Source organism: Cetorhinus maximus, chromosome 25 (assembly GCF_964194155.1).
Source record: "Cetorhinus maximus chromosome 25, sCetMax3.hap1.1, whole genome shotgun sequence".
In the NCBI taxonomy this organism is placed as follows: domain Eukaryota; kingdom Metazoa; phylum Chordata; class Chondrichthyes; order Lamniformes; family Cetorhinidae; genus Cetorhinus; species Cetorhinus maximus.
In genome coordinates, this window is record NC_135903.1 from 32,445,280 (window position 1) to 32,468,972 (window position 23,693).

At 39.8% G+C, this 23,693-nt stretch overlaps 1 protein-coding gene across 8 annotated transcripts in view; it reads left to right on the top strand.

Annotated features, from left to right (window-relative positions):
- Positions 1-23,693, top strand: part of gpatch8 (G patch domain containing 8) — a 194,305-nt gene that overhangs the window by 48,147 nt on the left and 122,465 nt on the right. For 4 of the 8 annotated variants that reach the window (XM_078529754.1, XM_078529759.1, XM_078529760.1 and 1 more), the window contains exons 3-4: positions 6,769-6,786; positions 10,486-10,558. Coding sequence is in view for 2 of the 8 variants with exons in the window: in XM_078529752.1 (XP_078385878.1) it covers positions 10,486-10,558 (73 nt within the window). In the remaining 6 variants the exon portion in view is untranslated. Of the gene's footprint in view, positions 1-1,174; positions 1,181-6,768; positions 6,787-10,484; positions 10,559-23,693 lie in introns of those variants that run through there. The other 4 variants (XM_078529752.1, XM_078529756.1, XM_078529753.1 and 1 more) reach the window with 2 other exon arrangements.

Consider the following 23,693-nt stretch of genomic DNA (forward strand, 5'->3'; position numbering starts at 1 on the left):
CAGCCAATTTTTGTGTTATCTGCAAAATTCCAAATCATGCCACCCACATTTAAGTCCAGCTCATAAATATATACAACAAACAGCAACGGACCCAACACTGAGCCCTGTGGAACGCCACTGGAAACCGTTTTCCATTCGCAAAAACATTCATCAACTATTACCCTTTGTTTCCTGTCACTGAGCCAATTTTGAATCCAACTTGCCACATTCCCTTGTATCCCATGGGCTTTTACTTTGCTGACCAGTCTGCCATGTAGGACCTTGCCAAATGCCTTACTAAAATCCATGTAGACAACATCCACTATACTACCCTCATCAATCCTCCTTGTTGCCTCCTCAAAAAATTTGATTAAATTGGTAAGACACGTCCTTCCCCTAACAATACCATGCTGACGATCCCTGATTAATCCATTCCTTTCTAAGTGACAGTTTGTCCTGTCTCTCACAATTGATTCTAATAATTCGCTTACCACTGAAGTCAGAGTGACTGGCCTATAATTATTTGATTTATCCCATGCATCCTTTTTAAATAATGGTACAACATTCGCAAATCTCCAGTCCTCTGGTACCTCGCCTGTATCTAGTGAGGATTAGAAAATGATCCACAGAACATCCGCTGTTTCCTCCCTGGCTTCCTTTAACGGCCTGGGATGCAATCCATCCAGCCCTGGTGACTTATCCACCTTCTAGGATGTCAGTCTTTCCAGTACATCCTTTCTCACTATGCTTTTGTATCTAATATTTCACACCCCTCCTCTTTAACTAGAATATCTATTTCACCCCTCTCCTTAGTAAAGACAGAGACAAAGTATTCATTGAGAACCCTGCCCAGATCTTCAGCATCAGAGCACAAGTTAACCATATACATCTCTGATCAGCCCTACCTTTTCATTAGTTATTCTCTTGCTCTTAATGTACTGGTAAAACATCTTTGGGTTTTCTTTGATATTATCTGCCAATATTTTTAAATATCCTTTCTTTGCTTTCCTAATGACCTTTTTCATTCCTCCACCACCACACACACCCCTCCACGTACTTTCTATACTCTTCTAGGCTTTCTACTGTGATAAGTGTCTGTCATAAGCTTTCTTTTTCTGCTTTACCTTACCTTGTATACTTCTACGTAACCAGGGGGCCCTTTTTCTTTGTGGCGACATATATACCCTGTGCCCATAGAATCTCGCTTTTGAAATCCTCCCACTGGTCTGTCACTGATTTCCCTTCAAGTAGCTGTAACCAGTCCACTTTTGCCAGAGCAGCTCTTAGCTTTGTAAAATTTGTCTTTCCCCAATTTAGAACTTTTACTCCTGTTCTATCTTTGTCCTTTTCCATAATTATATTAAATCTAACTGTATTATGGTCACTATCTCTAAAATGGTCACCCACTGCTACTTCATCCACTTGCCCTGTTTCATTTCCTAATACTAAATCTAGAATTGAACTCCCTCTTATTGGGCTTGTTACGTGCTGGCTAAAAAGGTTCTCTTGAATGCAGTTCAAGAATGTTGTGCCCTCTGTGCCTACTACAATGTTCATATCCCAGTTGATATTCGGGTAGTTGATGTCCCCAACTATTATTGCCCCTATTGTTTTTGCACTCAGAAATTTGCCTGCATATTTGCTCCTCTATCTCCCCCTCACTATTTCGGAGCCTATAGTACACTCCTAGTAGTGTGGCTGCCCCCTTTTTATTCCTGAACTCAACCCATATGGCCTTATTTGATGATTCATTTTAGTATATCATCATCCCTCCTCATAGCTGGAATTGATTCTTTAACCAATAATGCTATAACCCCCACCTTTTTTAACACCCCCTCCATCCTGCCTGAAAATCTTATATCCAGGGATGTTGAGCTGCCATTTTTGCCCCTCATTAAGCCAAGTTTCCATTATAGCACCATGCTACCATGTGTTGAACCGTGCCCTCAGCTCATCGGCTTTGTTTGCTATACTCCTTGCATTTAAATAAACACCCTTTAACGTTGCCAAATTCCTGTGCTATGAACCTTTAACCGTTGCTGCTTCTGTCTTTCAGAGTCACCTGCTAATTTTCTGCTTCCCACTCCCTGCTCTGAATTTGTCCTCTCTGAATCTGCCCTCAGGTTCCTATCCCCCTGCCAATCTAGTTTGGCCCCCTCCCCAACAAGACTAGTAAATCTCCCTGCACGGACATTCATCCCATTCCTATTCTGGTGTAGACTGTCTGGCTTGTACAGATTCCACCTCCCCCAGAACCGGTCCCTATGCCCCAGAAGTTTGAAGCCCTCCCTCCTGCACCATCTCTCCAGCCACGCATTCATTTGGTGTATTCTCCTATTTCCATACTCACTAGCACATGGCCTTGGAAGTAATCTGGAGATGACTACATTTTGTGGTTTTGCTTGCTAATCTCTTTCTTAATTCTCTGAACTCAGCTTGCAGGACCTCATCCCTTCTTCTTCCTATGTCGTTGGTACCAATGTGAACCACGATCTCTGACTGTGCACCCTCACCCTCTAGAATGCTCTGAAGCTGTTTGGTGACATCCATGATCCTTGCACCAGGGAGGCAACATACTGTCCTGGAATCATGTTTGCGACCACAGAAGCGCCTGTCTATTCCCCTAATGATAAAATCCCCCACCATTATTGCTTGCCTCTCTTTTCTCCTCCCTGCACAACTAAGTCACGCATGATGCTCTGGTCATGAGTCTCACTACTCTCTCCAGAGGAACCCTCTTCCCCCGTAGGTACTCAGAACTGAGTACCTTTTAGAAAGTGAGATGTCCTCAGGGGTCTGCTGCCTTGCCTTTCTTGTCTGTCTGATGGCTATCTAATCCCTCTCTGCCTGCTCTTTCATAAGCTCTGGGATGACTACCTTCTGAAACATGCTACCCACGTAGTTCTCATCCTCGTGAATGCTCCTCAGTAACACCAGCTGCCCCTCCAGTTCCAAGATACGGCGCTCAAGTTTTTCTATTTGGTGGCACTTTCTGCACTTGTAGTTGTCCAGGACATCAGCAGTGCCCTGGAGTCCCCACATGGTACAGGGTATGCACTCGACGGGTTTGAGCAGCCCTGCCATGCCTCGAATTATTTTTTTACTGCACCAAAATTTGAATTTAAGTAAACACAAAATGTTAATTAACTCTCACTGTCCTCGCACCAGTTATTTTAAAATCCCCAACTCTCACTGGAACTCTCGCTCTGTCCTTGCAAGAATATCAAAGTTAGAATATCAACAATCTCTGGATACTAAGAGCAAGCAAAAACTGTCAATGAAATTTTAAAAGTAGTGGTGCCTAGTGCAAAATTCTAACCTGAATTTTGTATTAAAAGTTGGAGCATAAAATTTCTCTTTAATTATGAATTTAACTTAGAATATTGTGCCATCATAACCCATGGCTCAGCTACATACAGCCTGTGGTATGTCAGGGAAACTCTGGGTAAATGGGTCTATTTACCAGTTACAAAGCAATGTACAATTACCCTGGCTTTAAATCGACTTGTTTTCATGTCTGCCAATTGTAATTTGTAACAAAGCACAAGGCATGCCCTCTGAATTTCCTTACTAACCAAAGAAAAATGATTATTTATGACATTTTTGCCAACATATGTTTTCTTTGTCCAGAATCAGTTAAAAGGACTGAAGCAGAATCAGTCGTAGTGGAGGAAAGTGGTGTTGGGAATGGGTAGTGTTCGTTAAGGGGGGAATAGTTTGAACTAGTTTTCTATGTTTTTAAAATGTGTGCAAATTTCCACCTACTGTACTTAATATGGTAAAAAAAAAGGATCAGTAAATATTCCTGTTCTCATGGAAGATGTGCCTGTGTTTCCATGTAACAAATAATGCACACTACTTGGGGTGTCCACCATTTCTCTTCTGCAGCAGTTGAGCCATAATTGCTAAGCAGCCATGAACTGGTTTGTATTGCACGCTCTGCTATTTTTTTAGGGTTTCCTGGTTCCTTATCCTGTCCTTCCAATACAGCGAAATACCTACTGTGAGACTTTGCTGGCATGATGCTTGTCTATGGAATGGCAATAGCTGATGACGCATGTTGATAATACTGCAGGATAAGTTTTCAATTGAGTGACCTAATAACATTAATACCACCATACCTAACTAATTTTGAGTTCATTACTTTTTTTTACCTTTAACCATGAGATACCTAAAAATGTTACCACCCACTCTTTTGTTTGCTTTCCTTTGTATTCACTCCGGCATGTAATATTTATTTTGTGCCACTTTTGATTCATTCATTTTTAGTTGACCAAAGCAGTAGCTCGCCAAAACTACTCATTCTAAATAGTCAGTAAAACACCAGAACAAGACAATCTTCATTTACAGATTTTGTAGTTGACATATTTCGATGTTTATTTTAGCAAATCGCTAGAAGTCCAGAAAGTAGCAGTGTAAAGTATGTGCCCCATTTGTCAGCTTTGTCAATCAAAATTCCTGTAACATTTTTTTACATTCCTAACAATTATCTTCTTTCCCCAAAAATCTTGGAAGAATATACATTAGTAACTTAAATTTAATTTTTCCCAATAATTTTTGTTCATTTAATTGACTGCTGTTACATTCCTGAAGTTAAACATGAGAAAATGGGAATTCACTGAAGGCAGATGGCTTTTTTAACTTAGTGCACAAGTTAGTTGTAATTTTGCTAAAATTCAATTAGATACCAAGAATTTTCCATTTAACCACCTTCAAAACTTATTTTTAGAATATAAATTGTAATGTACATTTTTCAACAAGTAGTTTTTAACCTTTTAATTTCTCTTCCTTTCCTCACTCCCCAAAAAATTACTTCCATTGCTTTCCATTCCTTAGCTGAGGTGGTAGGCACGAATCGCCCCATGACACCACTAACTCTATTTGCAGTGATTAAAACTGTGAAAATGACCCAGGGCAACTTGCTCATTTTATTCTATTTCCCTCCAAAGAGGCATTATCTGCCTTGTCCAGTGAAAGTTATGAAGATGCAGTTTTTGTTCTAACACTGAATCACGTATTAGTGGTATGGCAACATTGTGTTGTCGTGCTGCTTTTGTTAGCTATTAGCTAATAGTGTACCAGTCAAACTACTAATTAATTGCCTCCTACATTTTTATAACGCTCTAGTAAACTAGGGTCCAACAATTTTAGTTGCATATTTTTCACTGCATCACAACAGAAATTCAGTAAGCTTTTTGTAGGTATGAAAAATTTAATTTAAAAGCCATATAAATGCAATTTTCATTCCGGCGTGGTGGAGAACAAATTGATCTTTGAGTATGGGTAGAAAAGCCATGCCGTCAAAAACTTTAATGTGAGAAAGCGAAGAGAATTTTTTTCGACAGCTGATGGATTCTAAATACCCATGTTGTCCTGCAGCATTGTCTCTTGAGATGTGCTAAATGCTATGCTACAGTGTTCAGTCAGTGCGAACAGCAAGCTTGGCTGGATTGGAGAGTCCACAGATTTTGAGGTGATTCTGTATGCAGACAATTAGTTTATTTGATATTACTGAACAGCTGATGCACATAAAGGATAACTTCTGTATAATGAGATTAGTACAGCAGATTTCTAATGCATGTGATCAGGTTCACCTTTTTGTATTTTGACATTTAACTGTAGCTGTGGAAAGGAAAATAAATAGACAGGTGTGAAGTATCAGTTGTTTCCCAACATCAGGAGCCATTAAATTTGCATATCCTAAACAGAACCTTTTCACGATGATCTGTTTTTTTTTACTAACTTTCATGAGCACTAATTAAATTGTTATGATATGGAAGCACCTAAAAGATGAAGTAATCTATTTTAGGAAACTTAATGTAAGTTAATGTAAATTGCATTTTAAAATCTTCAAAAATATTCCCCTTCGATTCTGACTGATTTTGTTAAATGCAGCAAATGTAGATTCTGAATTCCACTTTAGCAATAACTACCATTTAAGGTGTTCACCCTAATTTTAATATTTTTAAATTCAGACCCACCCTGGACATTATGAATATGCATAAGTTTAAAAAGATAGCTTTTCAAATATAAAATAAAGATCATCTTGTACTAGTTTTATGGATAGCCCTGTCGTTGCCTTTCTCAGTTCAGTTTTAAAAGATTATAAAGCGATTTTAGCTTAGTTATCCAATATTAGGCTAAAGAGTATAGTGCTCTGAGAGCTATTCATCCTAGGGAGTGGTGGTTGCTTTCCACTTACTGGTTTGATACAGTAGTAGTGTGTATTTACACTAATCAGATTATGCTTTGTCATTTTGTACATATGCAAGATCTGTGGACTCCTAAACAGACAAAGGTTATGTCAATATGGCTGCTGATTTGACATTTAACAGTAGCCGCATGTTCCCTGCACTATAAATATTTCATGTCTTGTAGCTGTATGGTGTAGCATTACCATTTGGCCCTTCTAGCCATCATCGTGTGTCATCTGTAGTTAAATATAAAGTTTGTTTTGGGAACCATTCTAAAGTGCTCTTGCATGTAATGGCAAAGTAGTGCTCACCTTTCTGTCACACTTTCCTGATATATCTCCTCACACACATCTATATATATTTTTTTATTTATATAAAAAATATATATTTTGTTTTAGTTTTTTTTTTCTCCATTGTGTCATCATGGCACACTGCACTGACTTACAGCTAGCTGGTCTTGAATCGTGGATTTACATTGTGCTTTCACTATTACCTAATGTAGACGTTACTTGCGAGCAGTGAATTGAACAGAAGCAGACCATTAGTGTTTGGACAGTTTCTTACTTTGTGTTACATTTAACTGTTCTTTTGACAGCCCAGTTTTTAAAGCCAGGTTCGTATGGAAATGCTTTCACTCCACTTGCACTGCTTTGAAATAGCCTATTGCTTCATCTGTCTGTTTATTTTTTTACTGCATTTATTAATATTGCAGTCAGGGTAATGTCTCACTTCCTCCTTTTCTGAAAGCTTTATAATGTGGTTTTAATATTTAATTAGATTAAAGTTGAGTTGAACTTGTATTAAAATTGATTGAAAGAGAAAACAACATTCTCCACCAAAAAGGTGGGGATAAAGGCGAATAGAGCCTGTTTTATGACTCATGTAAAGTTTGATTATCAATACTAAAGAGATTTACAGCCTAGACCTAACTGGAAAATTCACCAACTAGCCAGGTTATATTTTTTCCCTGTAACTTACAGAAATAACTTTCTCCTTGAATTTGGCTTTTTAATAACTGAAGTGTTTATTATATTGCCAGTGTTGAGATGAAATTATTTTTAGAAGTATTTAAACTTTGTTTTTCTGATTACTTTTTGTAGCACTAAGTTTAGATTTTAAATTTACTACATTGGTTTAAATGCAAAAAGCTGCACACCTTACAAATCTGAAGCTTCAAGTGCAACAGTAATGCATCAGGAGAAAGAGTAAAAATTAGAGATTTAACTTATGTTAAATTTTGGAAATATAAAGATTTTTGAACCCATCAAGTTACATTTGGGTTGATTTTTGCTCCTCTATTAAATATCTTAATTTACAGAAGCATTATTAATTTGTCCTTCTGCAAGTGATTAGGATGTACTTCTCACTAGATATGTTTTCTAATTTGATAAAATACTTAATTTGAACAGTTTTTTTTCACAATTATACTTTAATAGCAGCATATAAAATTTTGAAAATTACTACTGATCCTTTTTATTGAGATGAAGAATTTTCAGGACAGATGTTTTACTTTGAGTTACTTTGTTTCATTGAGGAGGGGGATAGATATCATTGCAGTCTCATTTTTTTGATTTCCCGTTTGGAATAAGCATTATATATTTAAAAGTTGATTTTACTTTAGCTTTATTGTTGCTTGTAAATCACCACTATTGCAATTCTGCCAATAAGTCCTTACGAGAATGCCTGAACAAAATATTTCACTAATCTGCCATAGCAACCACTTTGAAGGTGGGTGAAGAGGTCACTGCTGCTACGTGGCTCATTTTTTAAGATTATGTATGGCAGTGAGACATGCAGTAAACATGCCACTCCATGTACATTATGAGGTGGTGGTGGGATCAGGTGTGATTCCCTAATTTAAGTGAAACGTATAAAAAATTTAGATGACCTCCAGAGGAAAGATTCACTTTTTGATGAATAGAAAATTTTATGTGGTAGGATTTTTTTGATTGGAAAATATGAGTTTGAGACTCTGCATTTTAACACTTGGTTTCTTTTTTGACCTCTGCACTTGGCACATAATATGCTTAACTTATGTTTGGCAATCAAACCTATGTAACATGGTTTTATGCAGTGCTCGAAACCAGTTACTGTTATGTGTTCCACATCTTTGTGGTAATTGCAGGATAAAGATTTTTTAGGCTGTACCCTGACACTGCAATAAAGTGAGTTACACACAATGTATCTTTCTCCTTTTGGTAATTTTGTTTGCAAGTGGATTCATAGTACAGTGACATTTATGGAGTGCTGTGACGTGCTGGCACCAGGTTTTTATGACCTTTTAGAAATATTTTAGACAGTAATAGTTGTTTAACACTCAGCAAGGTACCTGTACCTGTTCAGCTGCAGTGTACTTACAACTTGTGTCCTTGACCTTGCAGACCTGAAAAAGGTGAATAAAATGAAGTGCTTAGGACAAATTGCTGCTTTACCCACTGGTTTATTTTGTGTAGAATTTGTCCGAAACTGCTGCCAGGTCCAGGAAAATGTCTTCATGGCCCAGGAAGGTTTTAAAAACTTTTTTCCACTTGCACACCAACATGGAAACACACATTGTTATGCTGGTGGAACTACTTAATATCAGCAGTGACAATTAGAAATATTCAATCAAGGCTACAAAAATATCTTTAATAGGAAACAAACTTTAAATACTGCTCAACCTGTCATTCTTCTCTTTCCCTCTTCCATTGTTTTTTTAAGCTCAGCTTTACTTTTTTTCTTAATTTTACTTGCTACATCTTGTTTATAACTTCATGTTCTTCATTAAAAGAAAAAAGTAACTTTAAAACATTCCACTTACTATCTTCATCCTATTGATCAAGCTTGATTCTGCCTTCACCTGATATTACATATACTCATTTTTTTTCGATGGGTATCATCGGTTGGTAATCATGCCTGGACCAACAAATTACTTTTTTTTCACATCCTCTTCCCTAATGTTTGGACACTTAATCCAGTTACAGCACTGCTAATGCTGTCCCCCCTGAAATTGTCTAAAACAGCATTTACTGGACATTCTTGGAGCAAATGGTTCACTACCATGAAGTGTGGGCCATTTACCTACTGATACAATGTGAGGAAGCTTAGTTCCAGCACACAATATTTAACATAAACTTACCTTTTGAGAAAAGGGGGGTTATGTTTGACTACAGTATAGCAACTCTCGGGATTTGACATTGTTAACCAACTAATGGATTTTCACATTCAAGTAGGAACCCCCTCAGACTGTGGAAACTATATAGCCTATGGCAATTAATTAGTAGTAGAACAAATCTTCATTGAATTTTGAGCCTGCATAAAATCTTTGAAGGGTGCCCGTTTTGGAGCTCTTTAACATTTACTGGTCAAAGATTGCTTTAGAAAAATTTGTATGGTTTGGCCAAGGTTAATGATGAGAATCAATGTTGAATCATAGCTTCAGGAGATCATTTGGATTAGCAAAGCAATGCATTGCACTTCTAAGGTCAAAATTTAATTTTGATTGCCAGATAATATAAGATTTGCTTCAAACCCAAGTGATTCTATGGTTGTAAAATTGGAGCAAAGTCCTTGAAATTCAACACTCATATGTTTGTAGTTAGTTAACCACTCTGGTAAGGAAGATGAGACATTACGCTTGCTGCTTCTCTTCCCGCCGCCCCCCTTCCCCCCCCGCCCCAACCCCTACATGCACTAATGGTTCTTGCTATTAAACCTGTTGCTAGGCCTGTTCCATTCTAATTTTCAGCATTTTTGTTACCTTACACATGAAGTGCATCACAATCTGTGCTTGTGCTCATTTTGTAAATTTACTAACTTCACTGTTTCATTTTTAGTTAATAATGGCTGCATGCTGGTTATAAACCCAATCAAGTCTAGCCTGGATTTTGCTATGATCGTGTTTGGTTTCTAGTGGTGGGGCAGATTTTGCACTTACAGTAATCTGTAGACAAAAAGCAACATAACCAAATTAAAAGAAAAAACTTTAGTTGTCTGTTGCAAATTGGTGCTGTCAAGGTGACGGATATGGTCTTAAAAAGAGCTTGGTTTTATCGGTTTTACTGATTTCAGTTCTTTGTTTTACATTCTTTTTTTACCCTGCTTTTATTATTTAAGTGTTATGCACTGAAGATGCACAGCACACCATCAGAAAATAATCCCAAATTGTGTGAGCAGTTTATGACATTGTGTTTCCTTAGGATGTCCATCTACCCCATTCCCATTAGCAACTTCTTGCATGTTTATCCATCGTACACAAAATGTAGAAATATCAACTGGAAGGGAGTTTGTATTATTGGAGTATTTTTGGTCTATTCTCTGTTCTGTCTATCAGGACAACATTGGACACCGTTTGCTTCAGAAGCATGGGTGGAAGCTTGGCCAAGGACTGGGAAAGTCTCTCCAGGGTAAGTTCAGAAACATCATACAATGTAACACTTTTTAACTTTATGAAAAATGTTTTTAAAAACATGTCCAAGCACAATAAAAATGTATATACTTTTTATAATTTGTTTCCCTCCGCAGTTTAATCTTGAAATACTGAATATTTGCATCATATTGTCTGTACGCAGAAACCTGCTTTTAGTTTTAGCTGATTCTTGGTGTGTTTCTATTTCCCCCCCCTCCTCTTTTTCCTCTGCTCTGGGTGGTGGTGTAATGAATTTGGCTCTTAAGTTACATTTAAGGAAATTTGAGACCCTAGCAGTTTATTTTTTTTGTTAGATTAAACAATTATCTTTAACATGTAGTAACTACATGTTCTAGTACAGTATCGTGTAATGAATGATGATTCATAAAAAACTGACAATTCTTGCCTTTACCCCCAACTATCACATGCACATCACAAACTGATGTTTTCAGTTTGAATGATTGGAATTATCTTTAAAACAAAAACCCAACTGCATTTTATATTTTGTAGATATATTTGTAAAGTATTTGGTATATTGTGGCTATCCTTTCCCCATTTGATTTGGTCTAATTTCAGCTTGTGCTGTTCAGTTTCTCAAAGGGAAATTCCTGGAGTTAGCATGCATGGTTTTAGTAAATCCAAACTACTGATTATTATTCCTTATAACATTATTTGTATTCAAATATATTGGAAAACAGCCCATGACTCTGAATTATTTCTTCTAAATGGTTACCATTTCTCATAACTTGACGTACTACACATCACTGCGGCATCAGAATCCACTGCTGCGGTATAAAGTTTGGTGGAGGAGTGAATACAGGTCATTTGCAGGCATGGCCCAAAAGTGAAGCCTGTGAGTTGTTTGTAATGGGAATCTTCCAGAACTCATGTATGCTTCTCTAACTCTATGCTTCTATAGCTTGTAGCTAACTGATGTTGGATTTGAAGCTTTTTGATAACTGGGTGCTCATCGGCCATGTCTGCTATAATAGCTGCTGGCTTCTGTATCCTGCTCAAGCAGAAGAACTCAGGATTAACATATATTTTAGTGAATTTGTATGCTTATCAAAGTAAGAGATGGCAGCACTCAGAAAAAGAACACTTTTCCATTTCAAGCATCTCCTGATGTCAGTCAACAATCTCTCATCAAGCATGGATACCCAGCTACAGTAAAGCCTCAACATTTGTTAAATCCAATCCCAGAAGATGACTTGGTACTATAATAATGTGAGATTCTATGTTAACAGTACAGATGCCCTCGGAAGTCTTTCTGAAATATAGAGATTAAAATTAACATTAAGTTGTGAACTAATAATTAGAGAGAGTAGACTTGAAAATTGTCTAAGCTATTTTTTTTTTTAAATAACTTTTTATTTTGTACTCATTCAAGTGACAGATATTTAATGTTGGGAAATGGAATAAATTAGTTTCATGTATGAACCTTACAATCAGCAGAAAACAGACTTTCTTTCTAATGAACGGAACTGGATTCGAACCTACCTTAAATACTCTAGTCTAATGTGCCACCCAGTTCCCCAGGTGCCATCTGTTGACTTGGCACCAGTTAATAAAGCATTGTGAAAAGCTACCTAATCAGCATGCTTTGAAAATTCATTTAGCAGCTATGCATGATCTTGCAACTCATAATGGAATTAATACATCACATCTACTTTAATGGATTATACTGTTAATGGCTGTGTTTATACAGATCTTACCCTGTCTGCTGCTGGACCTGAATCTCTTAGCAGCTAAGACAAAGTCTATTGAACACTCCTTTTGGCGATGTCTTGACATAATTCTTGATGATTGCAATACTTGAAAAGTATGCAGCTTTTTTCCATTTGCAAATTATTTTGCGAACTGGGATTGCATAGAGTTTCTCACTCAAAATGAAAGCAGTGGTTCATCCCACCATTTGTTGCAGACTTGAGGAAGAACTTTCATTTTATATAGCATCATTCACAAGCACAGGACAGCCCATAGCCAACGATTGTTTTCAGGGTATAGTTACCATTATAATGTGGACAAATATGGCAGTTCGTTTGTGGACAGTAAGGTTGCACAAAAAATAAATAAAAAATAAGAAAAGACAAAATATGAGCAGGAGTAGGTCATTCAGTTTTGTGTGCCTGCTCTACCATTTAATACAATCATGGCTGATCATCTACCTCAACTCCGCCTTTCCCTATATCCCTTAATTTTCTTAGTATCCAAAAATCTATTGCTCTCTTTCCCTGAATATATTCAATGAGTATTGCTGAAAACAGACATTTTGTTGAAGCTTTTCGTCTTGCAAGAAAATCACAAGAATACAAATGTCAGGGCAAGCAACAGCTGTATGAGAAGAGAGTGCTGATTGGTTGGCAAGTGGACTGTGGTAGAGGCGTTGCATTGGGGAATGCATCAGTTAATGGTGACTGACAGTTAACTGCCGAGCATTGTTTGAAATTTTAAACCAGGCAGCTTGACTCTGGTCAAGGCATTGCCCTGAGGAATGAACCAGTGAATGGCTATCACTTTGTTTATCTGAAACAGGTGCAATATTTTTCCTGGCTGCATAGAACAGGGCCCTGTGTATTAATATATGTAGCTTCCAGTACACGCAAATATGCCACACTGCGACTGACAATCTTAAATTGGTTGTCAGTGTAATTTTTAGCACACTGAGGATTATTTAGCAAATGTTGCCCAATCGTCTTCTGGGCTTGACAGCATTCTGTTAGTGGCAAGAAGACTGGCAGATCGTATCAAACAGCATGTCCCTTCCACTGTTCACAATGGGTGAGGTACAGATTGTACCCAACCAGCCCATGCTTGCAAAACTCAAAACGCAGCGTCCAACATTAGATGTGATTCCGTGTTTGGACAAAATTTGCTAAATAATCCTCAATGTGCTAAAAATTACACTGACAACCAATTTGATTGTCAGTCAGGCTCGCATTGTGGCATATTTGCATGTATTGGAAGCTACACATATTAATACACAGGGCTCTCCTGTTCTTTTCAGACAAAGAACATGTACACACATTGCGTCTGTTTCAGCTAAACAAAATAAGTGATAGCCATTCGCTGATCCATTCTTCAGGGCAATGCCTTGACCAATCAGAGTCAAGCTGCCTGGTTTAAATTTCGACCAATACTTGGCAGTTAACCGTCAGTCATCATTAATTGGTGCACTCTCCGTGGTATGCCTTTACCAATCTCAGTCCACTTGCCAACCAATCAGCACTCTCTTCTCGTACAGTATAAAGTTGTTACTTTCTCTGACATTTGTGATTAGTCTTGCATTCGGCAGGACAAAAGCTTTGACAAAATGTCTTTTTTCAGTGACATTCAATGACTGAGCATCTATCTACAGCCCTATGGGATAAAGAACTCTAAAGATCCACAACGATTTGAGCGAATACATTTCTCCTCATCTTGGACCTAAATGGCCAGCCACTTGTCCTGAGACACTGACCCCTAGTTTTAGACTTCCCATCCAAGAGAAACATCATGAGAAAAATAATTAAATAATGTGTTTTAGTAATATTGGAAAAACTCCATCCTGCCCCTGTGGTGCCAATCGACTTTTAAATGCCCACCCGAGAGGGGAAATGGAGCTTCAGTTTAACATTTCATCTGAAAATACCACCTCCAACAGTGCAGCAATCTCCCAGCACTGCACTGATGTGTCAGTCTAGGTCATGTACTCAAGTCTCTGGAGTGGGCTAGAATCCATGCCCATTTAACTCAAGAAGTGAGAGTCGTATCACTAATCCATTCGAAGGCAAAATGTGACATTATCTGTGTAGGATAAAACTCCTTGCTTCATAACAGGTTTGCGTAAAAACAGGGTTCCTTTTAATCTCTAAGTTAACTATATAGTATAAATCAGGAGCTTTCATGGAACATCTTTATTTAACAGATAAGTATGGTTAGTGCATTGGCACTTTAGTTTCCCTTTATTCTTGGTGCAATTATTAATCTAATCCATTTGATGAGTTAAAATGGACGAGACTGTTGACTTGTGTAAACTGGTGGTGGGGGAGGGGTTGCAGTGGGGTGGAATTATGTAAGGCATTTAATAGGAAATATTTTTTAAATGAAAATTGTAGGGAACTGGACGGTGCAGTGAGTGTGTTAACACTTCAACTCTCTGTACTGAGTTTGAATGCAAACCATATGGAATAATGAAAGTCTATGAATGTATGAAATGGTTGCTTGTTCATACTAGTTTCCTTTGTGGGAGTAGTCCCAAATGCACAACATACCTGAACTGGCATTACACTGATAGTCTATTGTCCGCCATAATGGTTTAAGTGGGAAATTGAAATGTGCACACTACAGTTCACCAGGGTGCTTTCCTGTGATTGGAGTAAAGCCTTTTCCCTTTGACATCAACAAGAAAGGAACTTGAACTTTTTGTGTTCCCAAATGGTCAATGTGAAGTGCTGGATGCAGTCTTTCCAATTTATTCTGTGTACCCTGGAGCATGAACAAACATGTGGCACACTCGAATACCACATCATACAATTTTCTGTAGCATTCTGCCTATCATTGCAGGAAACCTTTACTTTTGGCATGTCCCAAAGGTTGCCAATATTGCTTTGTGCTATATTTATTTTCAAACCTGAGTTTGTATCTGTCATATGTGCTCCCAGATCACATTCAGACCTTTCCTGGATACTGCAACTTTTGTCCTTCACACTCAAGTACGATTTTCTCTGCATGTATAGTGCATGCTGGAAAATGAACAAATACATGGAGAAATACCTGTTGCCACTTTAACGCTTCTGCTGGCCTTTTGTCCAATTTGACCTTGTTTTCTTTAGAATAGCATACCCCTTCTCCACAACTGTCTAAGTCAGAACTTTTAAAGTTGGTGAAATAAACTGATGCACTTATACAATGTTATGGATGAGGGCTCTCCTATCTCTTTTCTCGCAGACAGTGGTGAATCATGCTTAGTTGTAGTTTTGTAGGTTCTGACAGCCTTTGGATAATTTGCTCAGATAGCCTAGGTGAATCAAATAGCATCAGGTGAATGATTGCACAGGACATCAAATCTGAACCTAATTCGGTCCTGATGTCCACACATAGAGATTTTCCAGTAGGGGCTACTGCATAGTGTTGGGGTTTGTGAACTTGGGCTGATGGACACAGTGAGGCCAAGTGCAGTGCCAATTGATGCCTTGCTTCAAATTGTTTAACTTAGTAAAGATCGTGGTCAAAACTGGGACTTATTCACTGACCTATTTTGAAAGTTCTGTCTGTCATCTCTTCAACTGTTTTGAAAAGTAGCACAGCCTTGAAAATGAAAGTTGTTGTTGCCTCCAGAGATATCCCTTTCTTCATAACTGTACAACAATAATAGTTGCATTTCCACTGCTGGTATTAGAAGCCTTTGTTTCTTCTCTACTTGATTAGAAATTAGTCTTTTCTTTCAGTCCATTTTCAATAAATATGGTGAATTCCAGATTTGCTGAAGAGCTTGGAGAGGAAGGCTTTCGATTAGCTATTACTTCATGATGACTGGCAGTAGGGTTAGGAAGAACCATTTTAAGGATTAAAGAAAGACTTGGATTTTTATAACACCTTTCGTGACCTCGGAAAGTCTCAAAGTATTTTGCATTCAATTTTGTATTTTTGAAGTGTAGTCACTGTTGAAATGTAGAGCATATAAAAAGATCCAGCCTAACTCTCACAGTAGAACCTAACTGTTATATATTGATCCTGAAGTGAGGGAAGTATGAACCATATTATTTGGACGTTTCTGGCATGAACTTGATGGGCTGAAAGACCTGCTTCTTTGCCAAAATGACTTTGTTGGACTGAATTTTTGGGCTCGGTACCCCATTGATGGCTGAATTTCTGGGTTCCTACCTCGCGAAGAGCAGGCCAATTAGTGGCCAGGATCTGGGCTTGCCGAGTAATTAAAGACAGCTGGTGGCCATTGGCCATCAGAGGTAGACGCTGCCAATGCAGGTAGCGGGGAGAGAAAGAGAGAGACAGCACCTCAAGATGGAGGCAAGCTTTGAAGAGGATTTAAAATTGTTTTATATTAAAAATGGCCACAGCCCTGTCATCTTCGAGGAGCATCCCAGGTGCTGTAGTCTGATGGCAATGGTAGGTTCGGGGTGGTGGGGTTGAGTTCCCCAGATGGATAGAGCGAAAATTCCAGTCAGTGTGTGGAGACTGTCCTCAGTAGGCTATTTAATTATCCTAATTGTCTACCTGCTGCTTGTGGGCGGGCAGCCATCATACCCCAGATCCTACTGGAACAAAATAACGCCCAGAGGAAGGACCATAGCAGGAGATCAGTCCTACCTTTGCAGCCATTTAAAAATTTGGCTTATTATGACTGACAACATTGTGTTTATCACCAATTCATTCACTATGCATCTTCAGATCCTTGTTTGGGGATTCTTTTGGATCCGTGGTGAAACGATTTATGTTTACTTTTTTCTTCTCTACTTATGCTGCAGAACACCATCCCCAGAGACTGCTTTTCTAGATAGAGTTGCCTCCAGAAGAGAAAATAGACAAGTCTGAATGTGTTGTCATCTTGTGCAAGGGAAATCCTTGTTCTCCATGCTTGGAATACTGTAATGTCATGCTTGAATCTGATTATTAGCTGCTTTAAACATCAGTGACGATTGTGGAAGATCTTTTTTTGTTATTTCTTCATGGGATGTGGGTGTCGCTGGCTAAGCCAGCCTTCATCGCCTATCCCTGATTGCCCTTGGTGAACTGTCTCCTTGAACTGCTACAGTCCATCTGGTGTAAACGCACCCATAGTGCTGTTAGGAAAGGAACTCCAGGATTTTGACGCAGCGATAGTGAGGAACGGTGACATAGTTCCAAGTCAGGATGGTGTGTGTCTTGCAGGGAGACTTGCAGGTGGTGGTGTTCTCATTCATCTGCTGCACTTGTCCTTCTAGGTGGTATAGGTTGCAAGTTTGGAAGGTGCTCTTGAAGGAGCCTTGGTGATTTGCTGCAGTGCATCTTGTAGATAGTACGCACTGCTGCCACTGTGTTTTGGTGCTGGAGGGAGTGAATATTTAAGGTGGTGGATGGGGTGCCATTCAAGCAGACTGTCAAGTTTCTTTAGTGTTGTTGGAGCTGCACTTGTCCAGACAAGTGGAGAGTATTCCATCACACTCCTGACTTGTACTTTGTAGATGGTGAAAAGGCTTTGGGGAGTTAGGGGGTGACTTAGTCTTTGCAGAATTCATAGCCTATGAACTGCATTTGTAACCACAGTAGTTATGTGGTTGGTCAGTTCAGTTTTTGGTCAAAGGTAACCCCTAGAACATTGATAGTGGGAGATTCAGCAATGGTAATGCCATTGAATGTCAAGGGGTGATGGTTGGAATCTCTCTTGTAGGAGACGGTCATTGCCTGGCACTTGTGTGGTGCAAATGTTATTTGCCGCTTATCAGCTTAAGCATAAATGTTGTCCAGGTCTTGCTGCATATGGACACAAACTGCTTCAGTACCTGAAGAGCCATGCAAATGATGTGGAATATTGCGCAATCGTCAGCAAACATCCCTACTTCTGACTTTATGGAGGGAAGATCATTGATGAAGCAGTTGAAGATGGTTGGGTGTAGAACGCTGCCCTGAGGGATTCCTGCAGCTTTGTCCTGGCACTGAAATGATTGCCCTCCAACAACCACAACCATCTTCCTTTGTGCTAGGTATGACTACAACCAGTGGAGAATTTTCCCCTTGCTTTGCACTGACTCCAGTTTTGCTAGGGATCCTTGATGCCACACTCAATCAAATGCTGCCTGGATGTCAAGGGCAGTAGCTCTCACCTCATCTCTGGAGTTCAGCTCTTTTGCCCATGTTTGGATCAAGGCTGTAACGAGATCAGGAGCTGAATGGTCCTGGCGGAGCCCCAAACTGAGCGTCAGTGAGCAGATTACTGCTGAGTAAGTGCTGCTTGATAGCACTGTCGATGACACCTTCCATCACTTTGCTGATGATCGAGGGTAGACTGACTAATTGGCCGGGTTGCATTTGTCCTGTTTTTTGTGGATAGGACACCTCTGGGCAAATTTCCACGTTTCTGGGTAGTTGCCAGTGTTGTAGCTGCACTGGAACAGCTTGGCTAGGGGGCAAGGCTAGTTCTGGAACATGAGTCTTCAGCACTATTGCCAAAACGTTGTCTTGCCCATACATAGTCTTTGCAGCATACAGTGCCTTCAGCTGTTTCTTGATATCATGTGGAATGAATCGAAGTGGCTGAAGACTGGCATTTGTGATGTTGGGGATCTTTATCAGGAGGAGGCTGAGATGGATCATCCATGTGGTACTTCTGGCTGAAGATTGTTGCAGATGCTTCAGCCTTATTTTTTGCACTGATGTGCTGGGCTCCCTCATCATTGAGGGTAGAGATATTTGTGGAGCCTTCTTCCCCTGTTTGTTGTTTAATTGTCCAGCACCATTCACGACTGGATGTGGCAGGATTGCAGAGCTTAGATCTGATCCATTGGTTGTGGGATCACTTAGCTCTGCCTATTACATGCTGCTGCTGCTGTTTGGCATACAAGTAGCCCTTTGCTGTAGCCTCACCAGGCTTTAGGTATGCCTGGTGCTGCTCCTGGCATGCCCTCCTGCACTCTTCATTGAACCAAGGTTGATAGCCCAACTTGATGGTAATGGTAGAGCAGGGGATATGCTGGGTCATGAGGTTAATTGTGGTTGAATACAATTTTGTTGCTGCCGTTGGCCCACAGCGCCTCATTGATGCCAAGTTTTGAGTTATTAGATCCATTTGAAATCTTTATGCAAAAGTTTGGCTTTTGTTCTGTGACGGAGAAAAAATTACACAGATAATTCTGATTTTTTTTTTTCTCTTAAATGGATCTTTTATCTTTTTCTTTAATATTAATTAAATCCATATGATCCGTATGTTCTGATTTGTGGAGCCAGATTAGTTAATTTTAGAGTTGACATATTAACTAAATATGGCAAATTGAATTTACTTTAAGGTATTGCCATCAGGTAGTTGTGGAGCAGTATCACTAAATTGCCAGTATTTGCTGACTTGCATTACGATCCTGTTTCCTAGTGTACTGATATTTTTAAACCTGTTCATGTGCTATAGTTGTGTAAATTGATTTCTATTCCTGTATTAGACTCGTATTAGATAATTCTAAAGCAGAAAATGCTAATATAAGTGATTTAAAATGCTCCAAGATAGCAAGGTTTTCTTGCCAAATAATAGACAGACTTAAAAACAAAAAATGCTGGATATACTGAGCAGGTGAGACAGCACCTGTAGTGAAAAAGCAGAGTTAGTGTTTCAGGTCGATGATGTTCCAGTGAAACTGGAAACTCTGCAAGAGTCAGCAGCAAGCCCAAAGCCAGAAGGAAAGAAATAGAGGAAGGATGGGAGGAAGTGGAGGAAAGAAGGAAAGGAAAGACCTGCCATAGGGTGGAGGGCAGAGCTGATTAAATCAATGGTTCTCAAACTTGGACCTACAGGCTCCCAGGGGATTCCAGAGCTCTTTGCAGAATTAGTCCAAGGCGTGATAACCGAACACCAAGGGTGCCACGGTCAAGAAAAAGCAGCTGAGAGATGGCTGGAGACATGCTCTGTCCCCCACCCTTGTGCTCCTGTTCTCCCCCTGCTCCCCTTGTCCTCTCCAGGCTCCTGCGCTGCACAGGGCTCCCGTAGTGCTTCCTCCATGTTCTGCTCTCTTGGTGCTCTGTCAAAGATAGATTGGGCCTGCAATGAGAAGCTGACACCTTCATCGCATTGAAATCTGTTAAGTAACTACCTATTTTCTTAAGTATTAATAAAACACTCTACATGCAGCATATTCATGCAAGTCAAGCAGCATCTATGGAGAAACAGGTCAGTGACCATGGAAAGATGCTGTCTGGCTTCCTGAATATTTCCAGCGTTTTTTGTTTTTTTTCGTATTCCCAGCACTTTTTGACTAGGAAAAATGGAAGCAGTGGTTATGCTGACTTTGGTGTTGAAGATTTAAAATTGCCAAATTACAAGATGAGGTGGTGTTCCTCGAGCTTCGTTGAACTACATTGGAACAGTTAGCCCAACATCTGTCCTAGGGAAAGCACTAAAATCCATTATTAAGGAGGATATAGCAGGATACTTAAATCACGTTGTGATAAGGCAGTGCCAGCATGACTTTATGAAAGAGAAATCGTATTTAACTAATCTATTAGAGTTTATTTTGATGAAGTAACATTCAAGGTGGATAAAGGGGAACCTGTAGATGTAGTGTACTTGGATTTCCAAGGGGCCATTGATAAGGTGCCACATCAAAGGTTACTACACAAGATAAAAGCACATGGTATAGGGGATAACATGTTAGCACGGATAAAAGATTGGTTAGCTAACAGGAAACAGAGTCGGGTTAAATGGGCCTTTTTTGGATGGGCAAACTGTAATTGGTAGAGCGCCACACGGATCAGTGCTGGTGCCTCAGCTTTTTACATCTATATCAATGACTTGGACAAAGGGACCAAATGTATGGTAGCTAAATTTGCTGATGACACCAAAAGTAAGTTGTCGAGAAGAGGTAGAGAGTCTGCAAAGGGATATAGACAGGTCAAGTGAGTGGGCAAAAATTTGGCAGATGGGGCATAACATGTCTAAATGTGAACTTCCCCACTTTAGCAAGAAGAATAGAAAAGCAGTGTCCTATTTAAATGGAAAAAGATTGCAGAGCTCAGTGGTACAGAAGGGTGTGTCCTGGTACATGAATCACATATATTTAGTATGTACAGCAAGTGATTAGGAAGGCAAATGGAATGTTGGTATTTATTGCAAGAGGAATTGAGTATAAAAGGGAAGTTTTATTGTAGCTGTACAGAGCCTTGATGAGACCACACCTGGAGCGCTGTACAGTTTTGGTCTCTTTCGCTTTACAAGCAGTTCAAAGAAGGTTTTCTTGACTCATTCCTGGGATGACAGGCTTATCTTATGAATGGCCTATACCCATTGGAGTTTAGGGGAATGAGAAGTGATCTTATTGGGCCTGAACCTCCATGGAATGGCAGTCAGAGTTGGATTGCCACTTTGCCCCTACTTTCTTACTTGGGAATCTCCTCAATACTGTCTCGCCTGACCTTTCTACTTGGGTCGGGTGAGAACCATGCAGGGCAGCATGCTGCTGAGGCCTTCAATCGAACACTGCAGAATCGGACAAAAGGAGGTCACATCCCCTTTTTTTACAGCACTGGTTGCCGTAAATCAGGTAAGTTTAAAGGTCCAGCCACTTTTAAGGTAGATTTGTCAAATAAGTGGTTAGAATTTGGGGCAGTTGGTGGACGGTCGGGCAGTCAGTGTGGGGTGGGGGGATAGTCAGGGATTGGGGGACTACTCGGGTTGGGGGGAGTCCCCTGGGCGTTCAGGGTTTGGGGGGAATCCTGTTTGGGGTGAGGGGGAGGGAGCGGTGGTGTGGTTGGTATGTGTCTGTACAATAGTTACCCAGAAAAAGCTAGAAGAATTATAACGACTTCTAGCTGCTGGGTAATTATTGTACAGACACACACCAACCAACCACCCCCCAAACCCTGAACACCCGGGGCACTCCCCCCAATCCCCGAATAGTATTGATGTAACGTCGCATTCTCGGATGGTTTGCATGGTAGGGCGATTGCCATCAGAAGTTTGCCTTTCCTGGGCAATTGCGGTGCAGCCCTTACCTGGGAACTTCTGGGGGTTGGGGCACCCCACTGTATCTTTGGGGTACCCCAAAGTATCTTTGAGGTACCCCTCCAGATACACTGCCCTGAAGCTCTGAAGTTATGCCCCATTAAAGCCTGCAAGATCTTGAAGGGACCTAATAGGCTGGATACCCGGAGGATGTTTCTTTTTGTGAGGGACACTCAAATTAGGAGATGTAGTTTAAGAATAAGACAGAGATGAGGAAAAATCTTTTCTCTAGAAAGTAGTGGAGGCTGGGTCTTTAAATTTATTCAAGGCTGAATTAGATAGATTTTTGTTAGATAAGGAAGTCAAGGGTTATGGGGGCAGACAGGAAAGTGGAGCTGAGACCATAACCAGATCAGCCATGGCCTTATTGAATGGTGGAGCAGGCTCAAGGGCAAAATGGCCTATCCCTGCACCTCAGTCCTATGTTCCTATGTAACAGAGTAGGAGACAGAGGACAGAGAGGTGGGAGCAGGATGGCAAATTAAAATGGCAAGTGACCAGAAGCTCAGGATCATGTTGAGAGACTGAAGAAGGTATTCAGCAAAGCAATCACCCAGTCTGCATTTGGGCTCCCCAAAGTAGAAGAAACTGCATCGTGAGCAGCAAATACAGTATATTGATTTGAAAAGTAAAAGTAAATTGCTGTAGATGGTCATCGACCTTAAACGTTAACCCTGTTTCTCTCTTTTGGGGCAGGCAATGGTGCAGTGGTGTTGCCAATGGACTAATAATCCAGAGGCCCAGGCTATTATTCTGGGAAGAGGGTTCAAATCGCACCATTGCAGCTGGTGAATTTGAATTCAATTAGTAATTTGGGATAGGAGGGCTGTTCTCAGTAATGGTGACCATGAAACTATCATTATCATAAAACCCACCTGGTTCACTGATATCCTTTAGGGTAGGAAATCTGCCGTCCTTATCTGGCCTGACCTACACATGACTCCATTACCACAGCAATGTTGGTTGGTTAGGGTTGACTCTTATCTGCCCTCTGAAATGGTGTGGCAAGCCACTCAGTTCAAGGGCATTGGGGATGGGCAACAAATGCTCACCTTGCCAGTGAAACTCAAGTCCCATGAAAAGAATAAATAAGAAAAGATTCAGCCTAACCTGCTGAGTATACCCCAATTTTTTTTGTTTTCATTTGATTTCCAGCATCCGCAATATTTTGCCTTTGAATAAATCCATGCAGTACTTTTTGCATGCCCAGAATATGTAACTTCAGTGCTGTTTTAGATTCTGAAAATATTGGCCATTAATGTGATAGAAGTTAAAAGAAACCAAAGTCTCAGTTGCTTTTGCCATTTTTCCCCCTGAATCCAAATCTGTCATTTTCCTGTAAAATTCAGGATTTCTTGTAAGTGGCAAATTTGAGATTTGTATTTTTCCCTAATTTTAATTTTTCTGTATTGGCCGCTTGTCTGAAAGTAACTCTTGGTTTTTAACATCAGTG